The 20,842-nt window shown below is 48.3% G+C and overlaps 1 protein-coding gene across 2 annotated transcripts in view; it reads left to right on the forward strand.

Moving 5' to 3' along the window:
• BMPER (BMP binding endothelial regulator) overlaps window positions 1–6,872 on the forward strand; it is a 215,849-nt gene extending 208,977 nt beyond the window's left edge. For both annotated transcript variants that reach the window (XM_054571349.1, XM_054571350.1), the window contains one exon: window positions 5,466–6,872. In XM_054571349.1, coding sequence (XP_054427324.1) covers window positions 5,466–5,647 — 182 coding nt within the window. In that variant the 3' untranslated portion in view covers window positions 5,648–6,872. The remainder of the gene's footprint in view (window positions 1–5,465) is intronic.
• The last annotated feature ends 13,970 nt before the right edge of the window (window positions 6,873–20,842 follow it).

The raw sequence follows: 20,842 nt of genomic DNA on the forward strand, positions 1-20,842 counted from the left end.
CCACATTGTAATCTATTTGGTAACATTCTATTACCCATGTTTTACTGCTAAGGATATTGAGACTAAGAATATTTAAATAATTTGCTGAAAGTCACAGAGCCAGAAAAGGAGGAAGTTGGGAATTGAACCCAGGCCAATTTGCTTTAGAGCCGCTGTTCTTAATCATTATGAGAACAGAGAAGCATGCGTATTGTGGGAAAAAAATATATTTAAATATGAATATAGATTTATGTGTTATTTAGATATTCCCAATCTCTCTGCACTTGTTCCTTAGCATCGGCAGTTGTTACTTGGCGCTGCTAGTAGCCAGTCAGGGGCGCTCCTGACTCTGTAGCTTTGCCAGGGCCTTGCTCCTGCCTCCTCCCCCGCCCCCTCCTAACAGGTTTTCTGCCCCCTGCCTGTCGCTGACACAAATCGTCACTGCAATTTCAGCGATGATTTTCTAGGTGGGAAAGGTGCCGGGCCAGCCACAGCGGTGCGTGTCCTGCTGCAGCACCTGAGGGGTCTGCCGGGTCTGTGAGCCGGTCTGCCTGGTGTTACCTGCAAACTCCAGGGGGTTCTCGCCCCGTGGCTGCGGTATCCCTGCCCCGAGCCTTCCTCGCTGGCTGGACGCCCCTGCAAAAGTTAAGGAGATGAAGTCGGAACTGTGACCTTCAGTGGCCAGTAGGGGGTCATGGCGACAGCGTGGTCCGGAGGGGACAGAGCCACACTTACTGACCTTATTGATAAAGCCAACACGGGGTGCCCGTAGGGGCCACCACATAAAATAACACGCGATGCGGTGTGTACGTGTTACACAGTAGCTTCTCTGTGCCCCCTTTGAGAATAAAGACATGTCAACTCTAACCACTTAAGAAGTTTCCTGGGTGTTTTTTAAAAATGTGAAACCAAACGAATTCTTTTAAATGGAATCGTATTTACGCCTTAAAAATTATCGTTTGCCTTTTGTAATTTTGTAAAAAAAATTGGATCCACAGAAGGGCAAACCCAGATCCAAGTCAATATTAACTCTCTAGGGCCCTTGAAAAGGTGCCAATTTGAAGTTAAACTCAATGACACCGTCCCCCAGCTAAAACCCTTCCAAGTGGCCCCTGTGCCCAGGCTCACGACCCCTGCCTGCTTCTCTGCCTTTGCCCCCTCCCCCTCCTCAAACTTCCTGCTTCCTCCCACCAAGCCAAGCCGAGGACCCCCCTCCGCGGGGGAGCCAGGTGGCTGGTCGTGGCCCACACCCTGCCTGTGCCCTGGCCGCCCTCCCTGCCCAGGGGACTCTCCCTGCCGCTGTCTGACCACTTCTGCCCACCTTCTAAGGCTGAAGCGGGATCTGTTCTCTGAAGTCTTCATTGATGCCCAGCCCCCTCTGCCTTGAGTTGATGTCTCTCTCTCTTCCCCTGCCCCTTGCTCTCACTGTCTGATAGGGTACATTCTGCATTTCATTAAGGATCTGTTCCCCCGTTTGGGGGTCGGCCCAGACTCCTGTAACGGGAGGTCAGAAATGACATGATCGCATTTGATTCCCTGGCCTAAGGTGATACTTAGATACTACACAGCAGACACTTAGGAGAGGTTTATTGATTCAATTTGAATTGAAATGGACGTGATACGTCTATGATCAAAAAGATCTTCTTTCCCCCTAGCAGTTCTTCATTTTCTACATCCTATTTTCTGCCTGTACACTGTGCAGGGAATGTCAGTGTCCAGCAGTCCAAGGTAAGGTGTCCCAGGAGAGCGCTTGTGAGTTAAGTGGCGGAGCTAGAAAAAGGAATGGAGAGGTCAGAGAGGGGGAGAGCAGAGGACACAGGTGGGAAGGAGGGAGTTCTGCTGAGTTTTCACACTAAAAGGATCTTTGCAAGGTTCGAAGGGGAGCGAAGTATCTGGAGGGTCAAGTTGAGGCATCTGGAAGCATCAGAGTGGAAAATGAACTCAAGGCCAGCCGATGCACTCCGCAGTGGGAAATGAGTGGTGGATTAACCGTCCCTGAGAGTAAATTGTCATCCAACGGGCGCGAGCATCGGCTAAGCCGCTCCTCTGTGCTGGGCCCTGTGCCAGAGCTTCTGTCGGGGAAGACCAGGCTTCTGCCCGCAGGAGGCAGGGTCTCCGCAGTTCGCTCGCTCCAGCTCACGGTGCTCATCATCGTGGCTCCCGGAGCTTTGTCATCCACAGCCACCTGGGCCCTGAGGCAGACGCACGGCAACCGTCTGCAGGGGACGGGTATCCTTATGTATCAGAAATACATGTCTTTTTAAAAGATACTCAGGGGACTCTCAGGAGCCTCCCTGATTAAGAACTACAGCTGCGCTGTAATTGTGGGATTAAAACCAATAAACAGATAACTGTCACATGAGAAGTGCTATGGAATGCAGAAGAGGGAAGGGTGTCCTGGGGGAGAGCCAGGAAGCTTCTGGAAGGAGGTCACATTTGAATTGAGACTAAGAAACTGAGGAGCTTGTGATGAGGATCAGAGCTGATGATAACATAGTTCAGAGCTCTCTAGACATGGGAGACGAAAGTGGAATAACTGGGGTGTGGAGCGGGGGCGATGCAGAAGGAAGATCTTGCGGGTAATTTGCCAGGGAATAAACAATGAAGCTCGTGAGGAGATGTTCCCAAGGTGTTAGCCAAAGACCCTGGAGAGCTCAGACCCTTTAGGTAAAATGGACAAAAAGATCAGCTGTTCTGCAGAGACCATGGAGAATGGGGACTGCCCGTGTGTCCATGGATGTGGTCGCTGCTGAACACTTTGGTGGGAGCGGGGTCTGTGACGTGGTAGGCGGCAGCACCCCGACATCAGTTACCTGCAGCGGGATTGGATCGAATGACTGTCAGTGCTCCTTTGGAGTTTGCAGGTGTAAGGAAAGAGAAAGGCAGTCTGATAGGCTGGGGAGATCTGTCGTTAAAGGTGAGCATTTATATAAAACTCTTTCGAGTATTTAGAGGGTGGAGCTAACAGAGGAGGAGATGGTAGGCGGTGAGGACACACAGTGAAGCAGGTTCCTGGAGGAGATGCGCCCCAAACAGGAGCGGCAACCCAAGTGCGGGTGCGAATGAGGACAGGCGGCAGGAAGATGGGTTCAGGGTGCTCGTGCAGCCCTGGCCAGTGTGGCTCAGTGGGTTGGGCATCGTCCCCGCAAACTGAAAAGTCATCAGATCAAATCCTACTCAGGGCACATGCCTGGGCTGCAGACCAAGTCCCCAGCTGGGGTGCATACGAGAGGCAACCAATTGACATTTCTCTCTCACACCCATGTTTCTCTCTCTCTCTTTCTCCCTCCCTCCCTTCCCCTCTCTCTAAGAATAAATAAAATCTTTAAAAAGAAAAAAAAAAAAGGTGCACAGGCAGATGACCTGACTCCATCAAAAGAGAGGACAAGTGCTGTGGGACTCGGGAAGAGTGCCAGTCACTTTAGGTGGAAGAAGATGGGCAATGACAGGCGCTCCCCCCGTGCGCCTGCTCCCACCTTGGAAACGATCGCTGCCCTCTCATGTGCTAGAAACACATGAGTCTCCTTGGCAACTGAAGCAGGAATGTGAGGGTTTTTATTAGGGCCGGTTCTCAGTCCTGATTGCCCATCAACATTACCTGGGCTGGGTGGGCGCTTTTTTTTTTTTTTTTTTTTTTTTAGTTAATGGTAACTTGGTTCCACTTTTAAAAGACCTGCATGAACCCTGACTGGTGTGGTTCCATTGATTGGGTGTCATTCTGCAAAGCAAAAGGTCCTGGGTTCAATTCCTGGTTGGGTGCATATGAGAGGCAACTGGTTGACGTTTCTCTCTCATCGATGTTTCTCTCCCTGATATTTCTAGTACCCACCTGGCGCTGTACATAGTTATTACAATATTATTGACTATATTCCCTATGCTGTACTTTTCATCCCTGTGACTGTTCTGTGACCATCAATTTGTACTTCCTAATCCCCTCACCCTTCTCACCCAGCCCCCCAACCCCGCTCCCCTCTGGCAACCATCAGTCAGTTCTCTGTTCCTCTGAATCTTTTTCTGTTTTGTTTATTCATTCATTATGTTCTTTAGATTCCACATATAAGTGAAATCACCTGGCATTTGTCTTTCTCTGTCTGACTTCCTTCGCTCAGCATCATACCTTCTAGGTCCACCCATGCCGTTGCAAATAGAAAGATTTTGTTCCTTTTTAATGGTGGAATAATATTCCATTGTGTATATGTGCCACAGCTCTGATATCTACTCATCTATTGAAGGGCACTTGTGTTGCTTTCCTACCTGGGCTATTGTAAATAATGCTGCAGTGAACATGGGGGTGCATGCACCCCTTTGAATTAGTGTTTTGGGCTTCTTCATATGTATACTCAGACGAGGAATGGCTGGGTCACAAAACAGTTCCATTTTCAAATTTTTTTAGGAACCTCCATACTCTTTTCTTTTGTAGTGGCTGCACCATTCTGCATTCCTACCAACAGTGCACGGGAGTTCCCTTAAAAAAAAATATTGATGTTAGAGAGAGAGAAAGAGGAAGAGAGAGAGAAAGATCACTGTGTTGTTTCACTCACTCATGCATCCATTGGTCGAATCGTGTACATGCCCAGCTGTGGAACAAACCCACAGCCCTTATGTATTCGGGTGACACTCTAGCCAACTGAGCTCCCCTGCCAGGGGGTTCCCTTTTCTCCGCATCCTCCCCAGCGCTTGTTGTTTGTTGATTTGTTGGTGACAGCCATTCTGACAGGTGTGAGGTGATATCTCCTTGTGGTTTTCACCTGCATTTCCATGATGATTAGTGATGTTAAGCATCTTTTCATGTGATTATTGGCCATCTGTGTGTTCTCTTTGGAGAGGCGTCTGTTCAGGTCCTTTGCCCATTTATTAATTGGGTTGTTTGTTGGGGTTTTTTGGTGCTAAGCTGCATGGGTTCTGTATAAATTTTGGATATTGAGCTCCTGTCAGATATATTTGGCTTTACACTTGCTCTGACTTCCCTCAAATTGATTAATTCAACACATAATCAAAATATTAAAATATGTAACACATTTCCAATATCTTTGATAGGTTTTTTCCTGTACATGTAATTGTGTATATTTAAATATTGGTGTGGTTGCACAAAATGTTCACATTCATCACAGCTCAATTGCTTGAAGGACTCTTTGGAGTCCACCTTCCACACTGTTATCAACAATTAAATAATCTTAGTATTTTTTATAGCTTTACTAATGTATAGTTTGTCTTATCTGGGCATACAAAGCTTTCACTTTATTTTATTTTGAAGTTCACTGGCGCAGCAGGTGATCTTTGATGTTACTTTCCTCGGTGCAGGTGAGGGCCAGGGCGTTGCGGAAGGTGGGGTGTTTGTTAGTCCTTTGTTAACAAGTGGGAGTGAACCTTCGCCCCTGCAAGCCCTATGCAGTGAGTGGCAGGAGCCTGCGGAGCGGCCTCAGGCTGTGGGTGAATTAACGAGGCAGCATCTCCACATCTCACCTTTGTCTCCTCCTTTTTTCCAGCCACACAGTGTAAGCACGGGGCTGTGTACGATACCTGCGGCCCAGGATGCGTCAAGACCTGCGACAACTGGAATGAGATTGGTCCATGCAGTAAGCCATGCGTTGCAGGTTGCCACTGTCCAGCAAACTTGGTCCTTCACCGGGGAAGGTGCATCAAGCCAGTCCTTTGTCCTCAGCGGTGACCCTTGCTCAGCAGCTTAAGACTTTGAAACCTGGTGTTCTTGACACTGAAGTGGAAGGGCCAATGAAGGACTGCAGCGTTTGCATGCCGATTCTGCAAACCCGCTCACACGGAGTATATAGGTGTACATATATAGATATATAGATATATTCAGAAACATTTCCTCACTTATATAAACTATAGGTGGATTATTATATGTATATTTTTTGCTATAAGACACGTATTGTTTCTAGAATCCTAATCTGTAAGCCATTGGATACAGTGTATAAATAAACCAGGTGTGTTTAATTTAACAAGGCAGCATGCAGACATATTGGAGGGCTTGAACGTCACATACATTGTCATTTTTAGGGAAGTCTTCTAAAAACCCTGAATTGCCTGCCTGCGTAATTTTACCTCTGAATCAGGATCTGCAGTGGAGGGAGAAATGTGTCTCTCTAGAGAAGGGCAGACTGGTCTAGGGGTGTGCCAGGATTCCAAAGAAAGGGGTGCCTACCTGGGATTGGCGGTCAGTGGTCAGTAGCAGGCCCTATGGTGCATGTAAAGTGAGGCGCAGGATGTCAGAGTTTATTGGGTCAGGGTCTGATATTATTTCCCAAACCAATGGGCTAGTTGCCAAGAAATAATATATTTGCTACTAGCGCATAGCCAAAGAATCAAATGGTTTCTTGCCATCCTTGTGCATTCCTTGCGTCTCCTAATTACCTGTGTGTGTGTGTGATGGATGGGCCTGCTCACATGTTGCCCACTGAGATGAAGGGTGTCTGAGGGACATGTTGGTTCCACTGGGCATGAGCAGAGATTTGGAGAAACTGTTGCACAACATGGGGAAAAAAATCGGTTTCTCTGAACCTCAGCAATTTAGGACGGGCAAATGCAATGAGTCAATATAAGCCATCTGCATTTTGTGATGGCTGTTTTGGTAAAATGAAAGCCTTCGATTATTTCTGGAGGATTCTCAGTTCAGTGCTACTTGGTGACTGTTGATATGTCATAATTATTGGACAGAAAGAAAGCCTTTACTGACCAGTTGATTTAACCTCAGTCCAAACAAAGAACGGTCTATATACTTGCTCTAGCATCCTGAAAGGTTGCTATTAGTCACCATGTGATTTTCCTGACTTGTTTTCAGCTGACTAAGTGAAAATGTCAACAAAACAAAACCCACCAATGTCTAAAAATAAAATGTTCTGCATTGAAGTAAATAAAGGGCTTAAGACTTAAAACCATGCATTTTCTATTTCAAGAAGTGCTTTGTTTTACTTTATAAATAAGCTATACCAACTTCAGGTTCGCCGATTTTTAACAGCTCTATTTAGATAGATTTTATATTCTTACAATACTTTGTAACGAATATTATTAAGAGATGGCAGCAAAATCCCAAATTTTTGAGAGTCAGCATATTGCCATTGCCTGTTAAGACATTTGCGTTTCTTTAACATATACTCATGGCAGCTAAAGGATGAACTTGGATTTTTAAATGGGACACATCTGGTGGTTTGAGTAAACGGAATAAAGTGCACAGCATAATAGTGACTGGCTGAGGAACTGGGGAGCGTGGCCGTTGCTAACTTGGGCCCTAAACACCCCAGGTCACTGCTTCAGTGCCACATGTGGAAGGAGAGCTTTGATTTAGGAGTCGGGTTCCAGGTGTAGTTTGTGACTTATCCATATTGGGTAAGGATCTGGGGCCACACTTCTGCTCATCTGTGGTTCTAGGAGGCAGTGTATGGGCGGGTTAAGGATCAGGCGATCTGGGCACCCTGCCACCAGTGAGGTTACTTGCACAGTGACTGGGGCACAATTTGCAGTCATACTTGGAACCTCCTTTATTCCCTACACTCTACTGAAAGGAGAAATAGGGCAAATGGGTTGACCTGGCCTGTTTGTTTTATTCTTTTTTTTTTTTTATTCCTTTACTCTATCTTTGAATTCCTTTCCAGTTCACTCTTCATGAAAGAGGGACGCAGAAGAAAAATGATGTGGAAGAGGACATCTGTGGGCGGTTATTCACTGCTCATGACTCACCCAAGGACTGAGCAGCTGTACCCAGGAAGACGGAATAGCCCCCTTTCTGATGCCATGGCCGCCCTTGGGGGATGAGGGACGGGGGCTCTTTTTCATGGATCTGTCTCATGAATTTGGGTGGCTCGATTACAAGCTTGTGTGACATACCATCTGTGGGATTTAGATTCATCTTTGAATATGTTTTTCATTCCTAATTCTGGAAGGAAGGAAGAGGACAGAGGGTAATTTGGGCGCAGGGAGCCAAACAACTGTCTGATGGGGGGGGGACCATCCGCTCCCGCTGGGTAGAGCCGTGGGCTCTACTTGAGCAATGATTTTTGTCTCAGGATTGATGATAAGAGATGATAGTGGCCCCGCTTGATTCACATGGGACATTTTCATGGGTTCTCAAAGCCAAGCTCCTGCAGAGCTAGATGACTTGAGATGACCATGTTCTATTTCTCTCATTAACGTACATAGTCCAGGTCCCATGATATCTACAAAATTAATAGATGGGTTCATGTTGCTCTGTCCACAGGCATAGAATCCCTGCATTGATTATGCCCTTAGCTATGAATATTGAATCTGATGAGGGAAAAATGCCCGTGGTGAAGAACATACACTATTTGGATTCTCATTACACATGGTGCTCAGAGAAAGTAAGTTCTTCTCTCTCTTCCTGTGAAAACAGGAATATGTGAAGGCCACAAATGAAAAGTTTTGAAGTAGGAAGCAAATGAATCCTTGGCATGGACAAGAGCAAGGATTTATTCAAAGGGCAGCATACTGAGAATCACCAGCTCTTCAGGTCGAAGGTCTCTCCCTATGAACTTGCTGGAAGTTTCCCAGGCATCTGACCGGCAGCCCGTGAAAGGCACCTCCCAGCAAAATGAGAAGGACCTGGAAGGACACATCCCTCAAGCTTCATTGAATGTGGATAAACCAATTTGCCTGGAACACTCTTTGTTGTTATGAAATATGTCAGACAAATACAAAGGTATAATGATGCAAACATTCGTGAATACTTTACCCTAATTAAGAAAAATAACCTGATAGGGAATCAGTACATTTTCGTGCATAAATAACATCAAGCCAAGACACACGGTGCAACAGCTCTGCGTGGAACATTTGCTTGTTGGGTTTCTGTTTACTTTGCTGCTTTTCGTCACTCACATTCCCTGGATCTGACAAGCATCGCGGACGTGAGCCGGAAAGCTCTCTGCGTGGGAGAGAGTGCCTGAGGGGACAGGCGCCAGGATATTTTAATTAGCTGTCTCCTCCAGACATAACCCTCAGGAACAAGCAAAAATTGTCTCTGATTCTAAATTCTGACGTACAAGCCTTTTCAGAATCCAAGATTTTCATTCTGGAAAATGACAGCGTTCAAGTGGCCAAGAATGAATGAATATGCAGGGAAAGGGAACGGAGGCTGGCGATGATGCCGACCCTAAATTAGGAACCAGACGTGAGTCCTTTCCAGGGAGCTTTCAGGCTTTAGAGTCATGTCGCTACATGGAACCTGATGGACTGACAAACGGTTGCATGAGCTTTGTCTTCACGGCGGATCCCTTTCAGATTCATGTGGAGCAAGCCAGCTTCGGAAAGACCAGTGTGGGGCAAAGGGATGGCGGACCTACCCCGGCCTTAAGAGATAGTTCTGAGCAAGCCTGGCTCAGCAAAGTGGGACGGGTGTCCCAGGCAGGGCGTTGTCCTTTCAGGAAATAGGGCCCAAAGTGGTGTCTGTCGTTGTGCATCCAGAAAATAACATTTGTCTGGGTGCTGGCGTAAATCGACAGGGCTGCTTGTAGCTGGGACCTCTGGGGACATGTCAGGTCCATCCAACTGCTCCAGGGGTAGAAGAGATGCCAACCCCTTGTCACCGTTCCCAGCGCAGCTCCCAGTGGGCTGTGGCACTGGGTGAGAGGAGCCACCCCAGGGCCGATGCCGCTAAGGGACAGTGTTAAGCAATGGAGTGATGTGACCAGAGCTTTGTCACAGCAAGTGGAGTGGAGGTGAGGTTTTTGGTCAACAGAGCAGGGAGGAGGTCTGTGAGACGGTCCAGGTGAGAGGCGATGAGCTCGCAAAGTAGGAGGTAAAAGGGGAGAACTCGGTGACAGATTGGGTGGCGGCCAGGCGAGTCTCTGGCTGGAGTGATGGGCAGCGATGGGGCCAGTCTGTCACATAAGGAACACTGGCCGGGGAGCAGATCTACGGAAATTTTTATTGTAAACCAAATGTTTTTCTCAGGCTGACATCCTGGGCGTTAGGGCTCAGAGGTGGTCTTTCTTCAGACAGCACCATCCAGGACAATGGCTTACAAAACAGAGGAGCACACAGCCGACCCGCGGGTCTCAGGAAGTCCAGTGGGGGCTTTTCTGCAGGGGGCACATGCCACGGAGGCTCGCCAGGGAAGGAGACAGCTGAAATGAATCTTACTCAGCTGAGTAGGTTCCACCTCTGCAAAACCTGAGTTTGTGTGTTGTGTGTGTGTATGAGAGAGAGAGAGAGAGAGAGAGAGAGAGAGAGAGAGGCGAGAGCAGGGTTGGTGCCATCTGGGAGTTTAAAGCCTGAGTTGCTGTGTGGATAAGCAGACAGACCAGCAGCAAGCTGCGGGTGGGCGGGGGGGGGGGGGCGGGAAGGGGAACAGAGAGCCACAGGGCTGGGGTGCTGCAGGGGATAACGGATTCCCAGGACTGTTTCGAGCTGTGGCGATGGAGCTCACACACCCCCTGAGAGGTCTCCGCGTGCATCCCTTGACTTCTAGTGGGGCGAGCGCAGCAGGGCTTGAGGAAACGTTGACATTTCGATACACGTTCCCTTTGCTTCTTGCACCTGGGTGTGTTCGAGTTTCTTTGATGCGCTTCAGGGAACCTGGAGAGGGAAAGAAGAAGGAAGAGGCTTCTAAGGAGACTGTTGCCCGTGACCTGCCGTGTTGCACTGTATGGTGAGGAGGCGTCTTCTTTCAGACCCTCCAGGCACTGGTTTCCCTAACAGAGCCGGTCCAAGGTAAATACACTTAATGACGGCTTTTGTTGACTTGGCCACGGCCTGAGGGCTGGGCCAGGGACGCTTAGGGTCCACACAGTTGAACCTATCGATGTCAGCAGCTCTGGTCACACCTACGGATGAAAGGCCCGAGAACGCTGCTGGCCCTGGGCTCTGGGCGCAGCTCTGAGCCGCTGGTGCCGGCGCCCAGCTCGTGCCTCCGAAACTGACATAAACGCCTTCCCCACTTCCTCAGCCGGGAACTTGGCTTCCTAAGCAATTCCTCAGAGGGGTGCTTTCAGCAGTGAAATCTGGGGCTTTGAGAAATGTTTGCGGTGATGAAAAAGTTTCAGTTTGGCTCCGAAAATGTAAATATCATTAGTTATGTTGTCATTTTCACCATGTTTTTGCATGTAATTGAAAGAATCACTCTGAACAGCTCCTCCTGGCTCGGAGGCTGAGAAAGGCAGGAAGAGGAGTGGAAGGCAGAGGGCAGCTTGGCGGATCCCCCGCCCAGAGCAGGCCGCCCGTGCACCCGGGGGTGATGTGTTCCTGGTGGCTCCCAGCACGCGTCTGTGACGAAAGCTATTCAAGGGTCCTCAGCCTGTGGTAGGGATTCGACTGATTCTCTTGAAGACAGCGGGACAGGGGCACTCTGTCTTAGGAAACCTGCTTGCTTGTTATGCATCCCGAGTATATACTGCTCCTGTGCACCCCTACAATGTAAGGGGGGACTGCTTGATGGCAGTAAGAGCATTCCCTCCTCTGTTTGTTGAGATGGCATTTGGGGATTTCTGTCTTCACAGAACAGCTCAGCCCAAGTGGTTTTGTTTCCTCACTGGATCCGCGCAACTATCTCGATTCTGTAAGTCTTCGAAACACATTGGGGAGAATCCTTCCAGTGGTCTGTGAATGGGCGAAGCCCTGGCAGATAATTTAGACCCTAAACCAGTTTAGGGTTTACTCATTGAGGCCTTCCCATAGAATGCATGGCATGATTGTCTCGCCCTTGTTTTGCTTTGTCATCGGCTGGCACAGTAGAACGATTAGGTTGCTTTGGTTAAAGGAGATAGAGGTGATGGCCGGGGAGCATCCCAGGGGAACTGGAGCGTCCAGCTGGGCTGGGGGGCGTTGGCGTTGCCTGGACTGTCCCTGAGGGCAGAGTGAAGCCATGAGCTTCAGCCTTTTATTTGGGGATGGAGCAAGGGCAGAAAGGCTTTTTGCATATTAATTCGGTCTGAATTTGCTAATTATTTCCTTTGATTTTACTTTGGAGGGGGAATATAAAAAAAAAATATGCTGTACACATTTTAATTTTCTCTTGGGTAAAGTAATAACTTTTCAAATTTGGGAAACTTTATATTTCATTGCACTCAAGTGCTACCTAATCTATCTTATTGAATGTTAAAATTTTCATATTTCGTTGATTTCAAGCGAACATATTTGGATGCAATTTTCCAAAGCAACGCTTCGTTTTTCCTTGAAATTGGCTCCATGATCTATTGTTCATATGGCTAGTTCATATGGGCTCTCCGCTACGTGACCGAAAGTGCATGGCATTTCTTGCCTAAATAATGTATATACACAGTATTTTCCTTACATAACATTTATTATTTTTAAATCAGTAATGCATGCAACTTCATTTGTTCATGCCCCTCTGAGCATAAGCACATGATGCTTTTTACAAAGAAAGAAGAGACCCAGTAGGAGATGGGCAGAGGCTGTGAGGCAAACAGCAGAGACGCCGCAGACCCAACCACGTGTCTCTGCAGCACGACCGTGGAAGGCTGTATCCTGCAGGAGTCTTGCAGATGTGGCTTTATCTATGCTGCCTTCAAACAAATGCAAGGAAATAAACGCCAGGTCTGAGATTCTCATCCTCTGAACTGCATGGCCTGACCCACATTGTATGCCTTTCATGACGCGTGGGAACAGGGGACCCCTGTCCCAAAGCATCCACGGAGCTCCCTCAAAGCTGTGATCTGTCATCCAGATGTCTAGGCTGTTGCGGGGAGGGCCCAACTTCCAGATGGACCAGGCTTTCTTGGCATGAGCTGGCTGGATGCAGGGGATTGTGCAGACCTGGCACTTAGAGCCTGGATGTGAGTAGGTGCTCCAGCAGGTCCCCACGGGTCACGGGTTTGGGTGTGTGCACACCTCGGGAGGGGTTCCTGCCGATGTCTAGGGAGCCTGTAGGAATAACTGGGTTTCTTGTGCTCACACTGCTTTTCTGGTAGGGAGAGGAAAGGCCTCCCTCACAAGACCAGATGTTCTCAGTATTTGTAGCCAGAGATCCCAGCAGCTGCACCAGAGCAAACAGGGCCAATGACGACTCTTCTACTAGGAGAAACAGATCACTGTGTAGCCTCTTGAGATTTTCTACCAGGAATTAAAACAACTTGTCGGGTCAGCTATTCATTTGTGCCACCTTCCCTTCCATCTGTGCCCCCTGCCTTCACCTTTCAGCCTTGTCCCTTTCTATGGCTTCTGTCCTCTCCCCAAATGCCGATATCCTGTGCTGCTCTCTACCAGCCTCCCGATCCCCACTCCCACCTGGCCCGCCCTGCGGACAGCATCTTATTTCCCAGTTGCTTCCAGGTGCTCTCAAAAAATGAAGCTGACCAGGTTTCTACCCCCTCAGGAATCAATTTCTTGAAAATGTGTTTGAGTTCCTCTGAGGTCTGAGCGGTATCTGTGTTAGGTGCCAGATTTTCATTTTCTTATCTTGACTCTTCTGGGAGGCAGCATCCTTGACCAATAGTCTGGTTCCAATGTGGGCACTGAAAGCACTGTACGTGATCGGAACGGAAGCTCCTTGGAGGGCGGTTGGCTGTTCGTTGTCGCCAGCCCTGTAGACACAAGGTAGACTCTGCCTACATAGAGGACTGGCCTGTCCCATGCCCTTTGAAACCTTGTTTGTACTTTTTTTGGTTGTAAAGCCTTTCTTCTATTGTTAGGTAGAATATCTATAATTTCGGGCCTCAAAAAATCATTGATGAAAGAAGGCATTGTTGCACTTGTGCTCTCTTGAATGTCCTGACGCACATCCTCTTCTCCTGAAGGGTGGCCTCAGCTATTTCCCTGTCGCAATGTGAGTGAATGTGGCAAAGCTTTTCCTTCTAAGGGACCTGGAGGAGATCCCGGGAATATGGCATCAGAGGGCAACTCAGTCACCTCTGTCCCCTCTGCTGCAGGTCTGAAAGATAATGCAGTTCCAATCAAACCGTCTTCTGAACAATCTAAAGATAGTGTCTACATTGTATTTGTCATCCCTGGACAAGTAGGCTTACCTCTTAATCCACCTCCAGTGAATTTTAATCATTGCTTATGTTCTGTGTTGGGGCTGGTGGAGTCCTTTCCCCGACTCCGTAGAAAGAAGGTCTTTGCAAGAGGGAACCAGTTTTACCTGCCCTCCTGGGCTTCGCCGATGGGATGGATCACATGGCTACCCAAGATGACCATCTCATCCCCAACTAGCACATTCTAAAACACACAACACACACACACACACACGCTAATGGCAACAGAAATTCACTGCACCTTTAGGAGTCTTTGGGATAGAATTTTATGTTTCATATGACCTTTTGTTGGAGATACATTCTCAAACATAAAAACAAAACGAACCAGTTCAAGCTGCTTGTCAAACCACAGAGTGGAAACCTCAGCTTAGTACAAATCGGTCTAATTAAACCTTATTAACATCGGTGCCCTGGGGTGAATTTCCCTCCTTTGCACAAAGGATGACACTGCCAATTTCCACGTACAACACAGGCAAGTCTGAGGCTTTTATGGGTGATTTTCCAAATGGGGACAGCAAATGTGCCAGGGACGGCCTCATCTGAAGCACAGGGGGATGTCTAACTGCTCGGTAATTGCGGTTTTAATTTGGGCAAATTAAATGCAAATGAAAACAGAAGCCTGGTCCTGTCGCCGCAGTGTTTCTGTAACCGTGCCTCTGGGTGGGGGTGGGGGTGGGCCTGGGGCTGGGGGGGTGGTTCCTGGGGACCCCGCAGCTCATCCTCTCCCCAGCCCCCAACTGCCTCTCCTCACGTTCCTTGTCTCCTGGCGGGGGCGGGGGGCGGGGGGAGAATCTTAGAGGAGGGAAGGCTCCCATCAGACAACGTCTCGGCAGAAGTGGCCATGCCGACTTTCGATGACAAGCTTTCATTCTAATGTGACCGTGAGGGCACAGTCTCTGCTGGAACAAAATGAGGGGGCCTGAAGAGCTGTCATTACAACACAGGACATGCTGCTGTCCGCTGCTTTGCTGCTTCGCTGTTCATCAGCTAAGAGTCCCTCACCAAGGAAACTATGGGATACGGAGACCCACTGTATTCCTGGAGTCTGTGAAGCGGGGGCGGGGTGGGGGTAGGGTGGGGATGGGACGCTTGCCACACCCGACACAGGGACGTGGAAGGCTAGCGGCCCCTCTCGTCTGCACACTGTTCATCCAGCTGCCTCCTCGCAGGTCCGAAGGGAGCTCTAACAGCCAACTCAAGCCTCTCTGTCTCCCTGCACTAGCTCTTCCTGTCTGCCCCGCCCACTAACCTCTCCCCTCCTGCAGTCTTCTCATTTCAGTCAGTGGAGAGGCTTGTAATGCAAAACCTCCTGCGAGGACTTGCCTGAGGGCAGCTTATTTGGGGGAGGAAACTCAGGGACGATAGCAACCGGCTGAGAAGACTAATACGGAAAAAGGGGAATCATTGCATCCACGGGAGTCTGACTGAATGGCTTGCCGCTGTGCCCCCAGTGTGGGGAGGGGGGCGCGCAGCCCACAGGCACTCTCAAAGGCAGCGATACTCACACACAGACTAATGACTCAAATTCTGCGGCACACCAGAAAGTATATTTTTTGCTGGTCTGACAAAAAAATCAAGTATAATCTTGATTCGTTCACACTGGGCAGCGTTTTGTCCCGCTGGCTATTGTCATTTTTTTATTCGACAATCTAACGGATAAGAGGTCAGTGCCCCTGACTAAATAGGCAGGTATTGCAGGTTTTAAAGATGCTTGCGGCGCACCGGTCACAAATCGCCACTCCGAGGAGACGTTGACATCGTCCGCCCCTTCCAAACCACCGGTCAGAAGCTGGCCCTGCTGCGGGCCTGCTGGGTCTTCCTGGCTCCCACAGGTGCCTGAATGTCCTGGGGCAGAAAGCAGGAGTTGCAACGTGGGGCAGCCGGGCTGCACCTGAGGCAGCCCGTTGCCACAGCAACTGCTGGGACAAAAAAGGTGCGTGAGAGGTTATGAGAAGGTGAAATACCTAGGAGTCATCTTTGACTCCACACTTTCTCTTCTCAAAGTCCACTCATCAGTAATTTCGGGCAGCTCTTAAAATATATCCCCAATCCGGCCATCTCTCACCAGCCCACAGCCATCACCCGGGCCTACTATTAACCTCTCTCGTCTAGACTGTCCTATCCATTTCCTGCGGGACCTCTCACTCTTATTCTTGCTTCACCTCCCTCCCCCACCACGCAGGACACACAGCAGGTTGCCAACCGCGGGAAACCTTTAAAAACTCATATCATAGCATGTCCTGCCCTCTTGTAAGACCCAGTGCCCACTCATCTCAGCTGGAATAAACCCCAGATCCCTTCTAAGAGCTACAAAAGCCTGCCTGTTTGGGTCCTTTGCTCCCTGTCTAAGCCCGTCTTGCACTTCACTGCCTCTCTCTCACTCTGCTCCAGGTGCTGGTCGCCACGGGCCTCTTGCTGTCTCGTGACATCCAAAAACAGAGGAGGAAAAGTCAGCGGGTGCCTCCGTGTTGGGTTGGAAAGTAACTAGCATAAAACTTAAAAACCAGGCTAAGGATGCTGATGTTATGGGAACTAAGGTAGCAGCCTATTTGGGCGGTGGGGTGGGGAGCAGACATGGTTCACAGGCTGGCCCACTGCCATTTTTGTAAATAGTGTCTAGTTGGAACACAGCTACACTCATTCCTTACAAATTATCTAGAACTACTTTTGTGCTATGAGGACAGAACTGAGTATTTGTGACAGAGACAATATAGGCCACAAGACTAAAATGTTTACTATCTGAACCTTAACAGAAGAAGTTTGCCAGCCCCTGAGAGAGTGGGAAAAACCAGTATCAGAAATTGGATTAATTAGGATTTTAGTCCCTGCCCTATAACTTAGTATTTATGTGAGCCACGGGTCTACCCTCAGTGAGACTCAGTTCATTTAAAAGCTCGCCATTTAAAAAGGGAACTCAACACAAATTGGCTAAATAACAACAGAAAAGTAAATTAAAATGTTGTGGGAGTGTACGCTGGGCGCTGCCAATTGCACAATGTTAGAGTGACAATCGATGAAATGAGAACTGGGAAAATCCTGAAACCTGGAGTCCCCTCCAGCGGTCGCTGAGGCCGAAGCCCAGGGGAGGCCCCTCCCATCCGCCCACAGCGGCACCGTGGGCATCGGGGCGGCAATGGCTCCACAGGCGGCCTTCCCCGGCTGGGAAAATGAGGGAGAGCCACAGATGCTCCTGAGAATGCCTCCTGTGCTTCAAAGAGAAGACCTGCAAATAATTCCAGATTACGCACGTAATACTAGGGAGGAAGATAAAACTGGGGAGCGGTCGAGGTGGGAGGGGCCACCTGAAGCCCGTTGCCTGCCTCGTAGGACTGTCCTCAGGGTCTGGTCTCCTATGATGTTTTTGTTGCTGTTGAGCTGTGTCCACGCTGTTTCTATTCCCAGAACTTGAAAGAGTTTGTGGGGGTTTTTTTGTTGTTGTTCAGTCTCTTACCCTCAAAGCACCGTTCCCTATTTCCAAAAGCATCAGCAGGGTGCCCGTAGACAGCTTGGGGTTTGCAGTTAGAGAAAGCAGGCTTTATATCCCAGGTTCCTTGTTAACAGGTAGTGTGACCTTGAAAAAGTTGCTTAATCTTTCTGAACCCCTGTTTCATCGACTGTAAAATGAAGACAATCCATCCTCATTAAATTGGGAGAATTTTAATGAGATCGTACCCCTCCCACCGGCGCCCCATTCCCTGCCCTTTATAAAAATAGCTCACTTCCAAATGAGATGTTTTAAAGTCTGAGGCAGCCTATTGTCATTTCTAAGAGAAGATTCCTGGCAAGCTGGGTGTCTGAGTATTTTTAAACTCTGCTAACACATATATAGAAGATACGGGGGAGTTTATCCCTCACTTCTTTTAGAACAAGCTCCCACAGGTCTGAGGATGTTTAAAACAGAAATGTATTTAAATGTAGACATAGATCACAGAAGGACAAGAGCCTCCCATAGAGCCAGACGACTCAACAAGCAGGTAGCCAGGAATCCATAGATGTCCTGGGCTTCCTCTCCACTGGATTCTTTCAAAGGCCTGTTCTGAGGGAATCACAGAAAAGCCAAGTCCCTATCAGAGTCAACTGGGAATTTCAGGTACAAGAGTGAGTCCGGTTTTGCCTGCCGTGAACCTAGGACTCCATAGGATGTCAGCAATCTTTGCGCCACACTATGCGCATGGCTCATTGGATGGGGCCCTCATTCCTTATGGGTAAGAGGGTTAGAGAGGCGAGGTGACCTACCCACAGATGAGCAGCTGGTGAATGGCAGAGCGGGGAATTCGAAAGCCCACTTGACTCACGTGATGCCCCTAGCCACCTCGAAGCCCCAACAGTAGGCCCCCAGGCAGTGGGTATTCTACTGAGCTCAAGGATCCTGCTTATCACCGGAGAGAAGAGGCAGGGGAGGAGGGTTGAGCCATTAGCAGTCATTGCCCTGGGCGAGGCCTCTGCTGACTGCCCCCTGGAGAGAGGGGAAGGCACCCACTACTGCTCCCCGCACTGGAACAAGGGGCAGGAGGGGCTCTTTATTCCCACCAGCTGGGTGGGAAGTCCTGGTTCCCTACTCAGTCTTCTCGGGCGCCATCCTGGTGGAGGAACTGGGCATCTCGCTGCAGCCTGGTCAGTGTGGGAGCCTACGCCTCCCAGCCGGCCCGTCTGGTGGGGGCGGCGGTGCAGAAGAGGGTGGTTGTTGTCTAAACGTTTCCTGTCTGGTGGGGTTGCCCCTTTCTTCGTCCTGGCTAGAGACAGCAGGCATTTCTTGGGGCTCTTTGGTCTGTTCCTGTTGGCAATTGCTGGTTTCTCCAGCTCCTAATTTAGGGCATTTCAGGCAAAAAAAGAAAAAGAAACTCAAAGGACTCACCATTGTGTCATCGTTGGGTCCCAAACACCCCAGCCCGTCCGCCTGCTGCTCTTGAGGCTTCTGAGCTTTCCCCTCTGCTCGTCGCACACCTGATGTCCAGCCCTACCTTTTACTGATCAATTTCCTAAGGTTTTTATCCACCCAGAATCTATTCTAGTGTATGGAGCTGCTGAACCACTGTTTTGACAAGTGTCAAGTTGAATTTATAAAGAATCATTTAAAAAAAATTCCTTTGCCTGTTGGTTACAATTGCATTGTTTTGTATATTTCTTTGAAGATTGATTCTGACTCATATAAGTGAGGAAACTGAGTCTAAGACTGTAAAATGCATTTTTATTATCCCTAAGGTCTAACATAATTTGCATTTGAACAGCTTCTTTAAGTTAAAAAATATTTTTATGTGTATTATATCATATGCTTTTACCCAGTGCTTTATATGTAGTATCTCATTTAGCTCGCTCAGTTACCTTGTGCAATAATATTTTTCACCAACACAAAATGAACTACCTTGCCTATGGTCACATGTTAATTAGCAACTGAGTTTGGATCATAACTTAAGTTTCCTGATTTATACTCCATTTTTCTTTTGTTAATGTGTTGCGGAGCCTGAATGTTTTTCCTCACTGGATGATGGATTGTTTAGAACCTGCCAAAATTAGATAAATAAAGCACTGTTACTGAATATATATCACTAAGAACAGGGAAATGCTTCAGTGAGATGAATCTTCAACATCCTCTTTGCAATATATTTGTTACAATGAGGTTTTGTTTTTTTTTCTTAAATAAAACTTGTCAGCTCTCTTCCCATGGGAGGAAAGAAACAGCAAACACAGACAACTCAAGTCATGGAACCATAAACAAAGTAACATCTGAAATAATACCTCAGATAGCTATAAAAAATTTTCCCTCTATAGCAAAGTATTACGATTGTCCTAAATGGTTTGGCTTCGAAGGAAAAGAAAAACACTGCCCCGCCTTTTTTGTTGGCTAATGAAGTCCCCGCTCACCTCTCCTTTAAGAACTACTTTCCCAAAGTAGTTGAATTCAACCCAAAGGATAGATTAGATGGAAGAGAAATTAAAGCATTTCTGGAAGAGTGTCTGTCTTTGTCTCTGCACACGCTCGAGCAGGCGCCGTTTGAAAGTGAAGAGCGGAAGCTGATGTCTCACGACTCATGAAAAGCGTGGCTATCATTATCGAAGAGTGAGCCCCGAGTCAACAATGCGGCCAGTGTCTGAGGAGTGGGCAGAGGCTGGGAGCCTGAGCTGTGGAGCGGGGTGTGGGGGGCAGGTGGCGCGAGGCTCGGGGACGACTGGGTAGCACGGTGGCTGTCCCAGCAGCCCCAGCAGCTCTGCTGGGTCTTCCAACAGCCCGAGGGCACCCTCAGGTCTGAACCTTTCACCCAGAGACCAAAGTGATCTTGTGGGAGGGAATTAGTTATCCACTCCCGTGTGACACCAACATTCCCGTGGTTCACCTCCCAGGAATCGCGTCCGTGCCAGGGCGCCAGCGACGTTTGGGCACCTGACCGGTGCCCCGCAGCTGCGGAAAGAGGTCCTGAGGCAGAAATGCTCTTTGAAGAGAGAACAATTAAGATTTTCTAAAACGGGTAAAAGACACGAAATTGTAGACCTAAGAAGCACTGTAAACTCTTACCAGCGTTTTTCTTTTTTAAGAGCAAGCATACCTGGGCACTTTATTAGCAAGTGTCCAAAAACCAAAGAAAAGTAAACGCATTACTTTGAAAGCAACAACTGTAAGACTAACGCTTGACTCTTCCATGGAAATAAGAGATCCAGAGGACAACGGATTTTAGCAGCTTAGTAGTGCAGTACTATTAGTACTAAAAGACAATAAATGCCAACCTCACAGTCTACGCACAACAGAAATAGCCCAAGGAATAAAACCAAAATGTACTGCTGAAAATATGTTTTCAGAAAAACAAAATCTGAGAGGGTTTATTGCCAGAAGACATTCACTAAAGGGAATTTTTAGGCAGAGAAAATGATCCTACTGAGACACATGAAAATTCAGACAGGAATGGAGAGGC

This window comes from Pteronotus mesoamericanus, unplaced genomic scaffold (assembly GCF_021234165.1).
Source record: "Pteronotus mesoamericanus isolate MK-2021 breed Mesoamerican mustached bat unplaced genomic scaffold, CSHL_Meso_final contig_220, whole genome shotgun sequence".
NCBI lineage: Eukaryota > Metazoa > Chordata > Mammalia > Chiroptera > Mormoopidae > Pteronotus > Pteronotus mesoamericanus.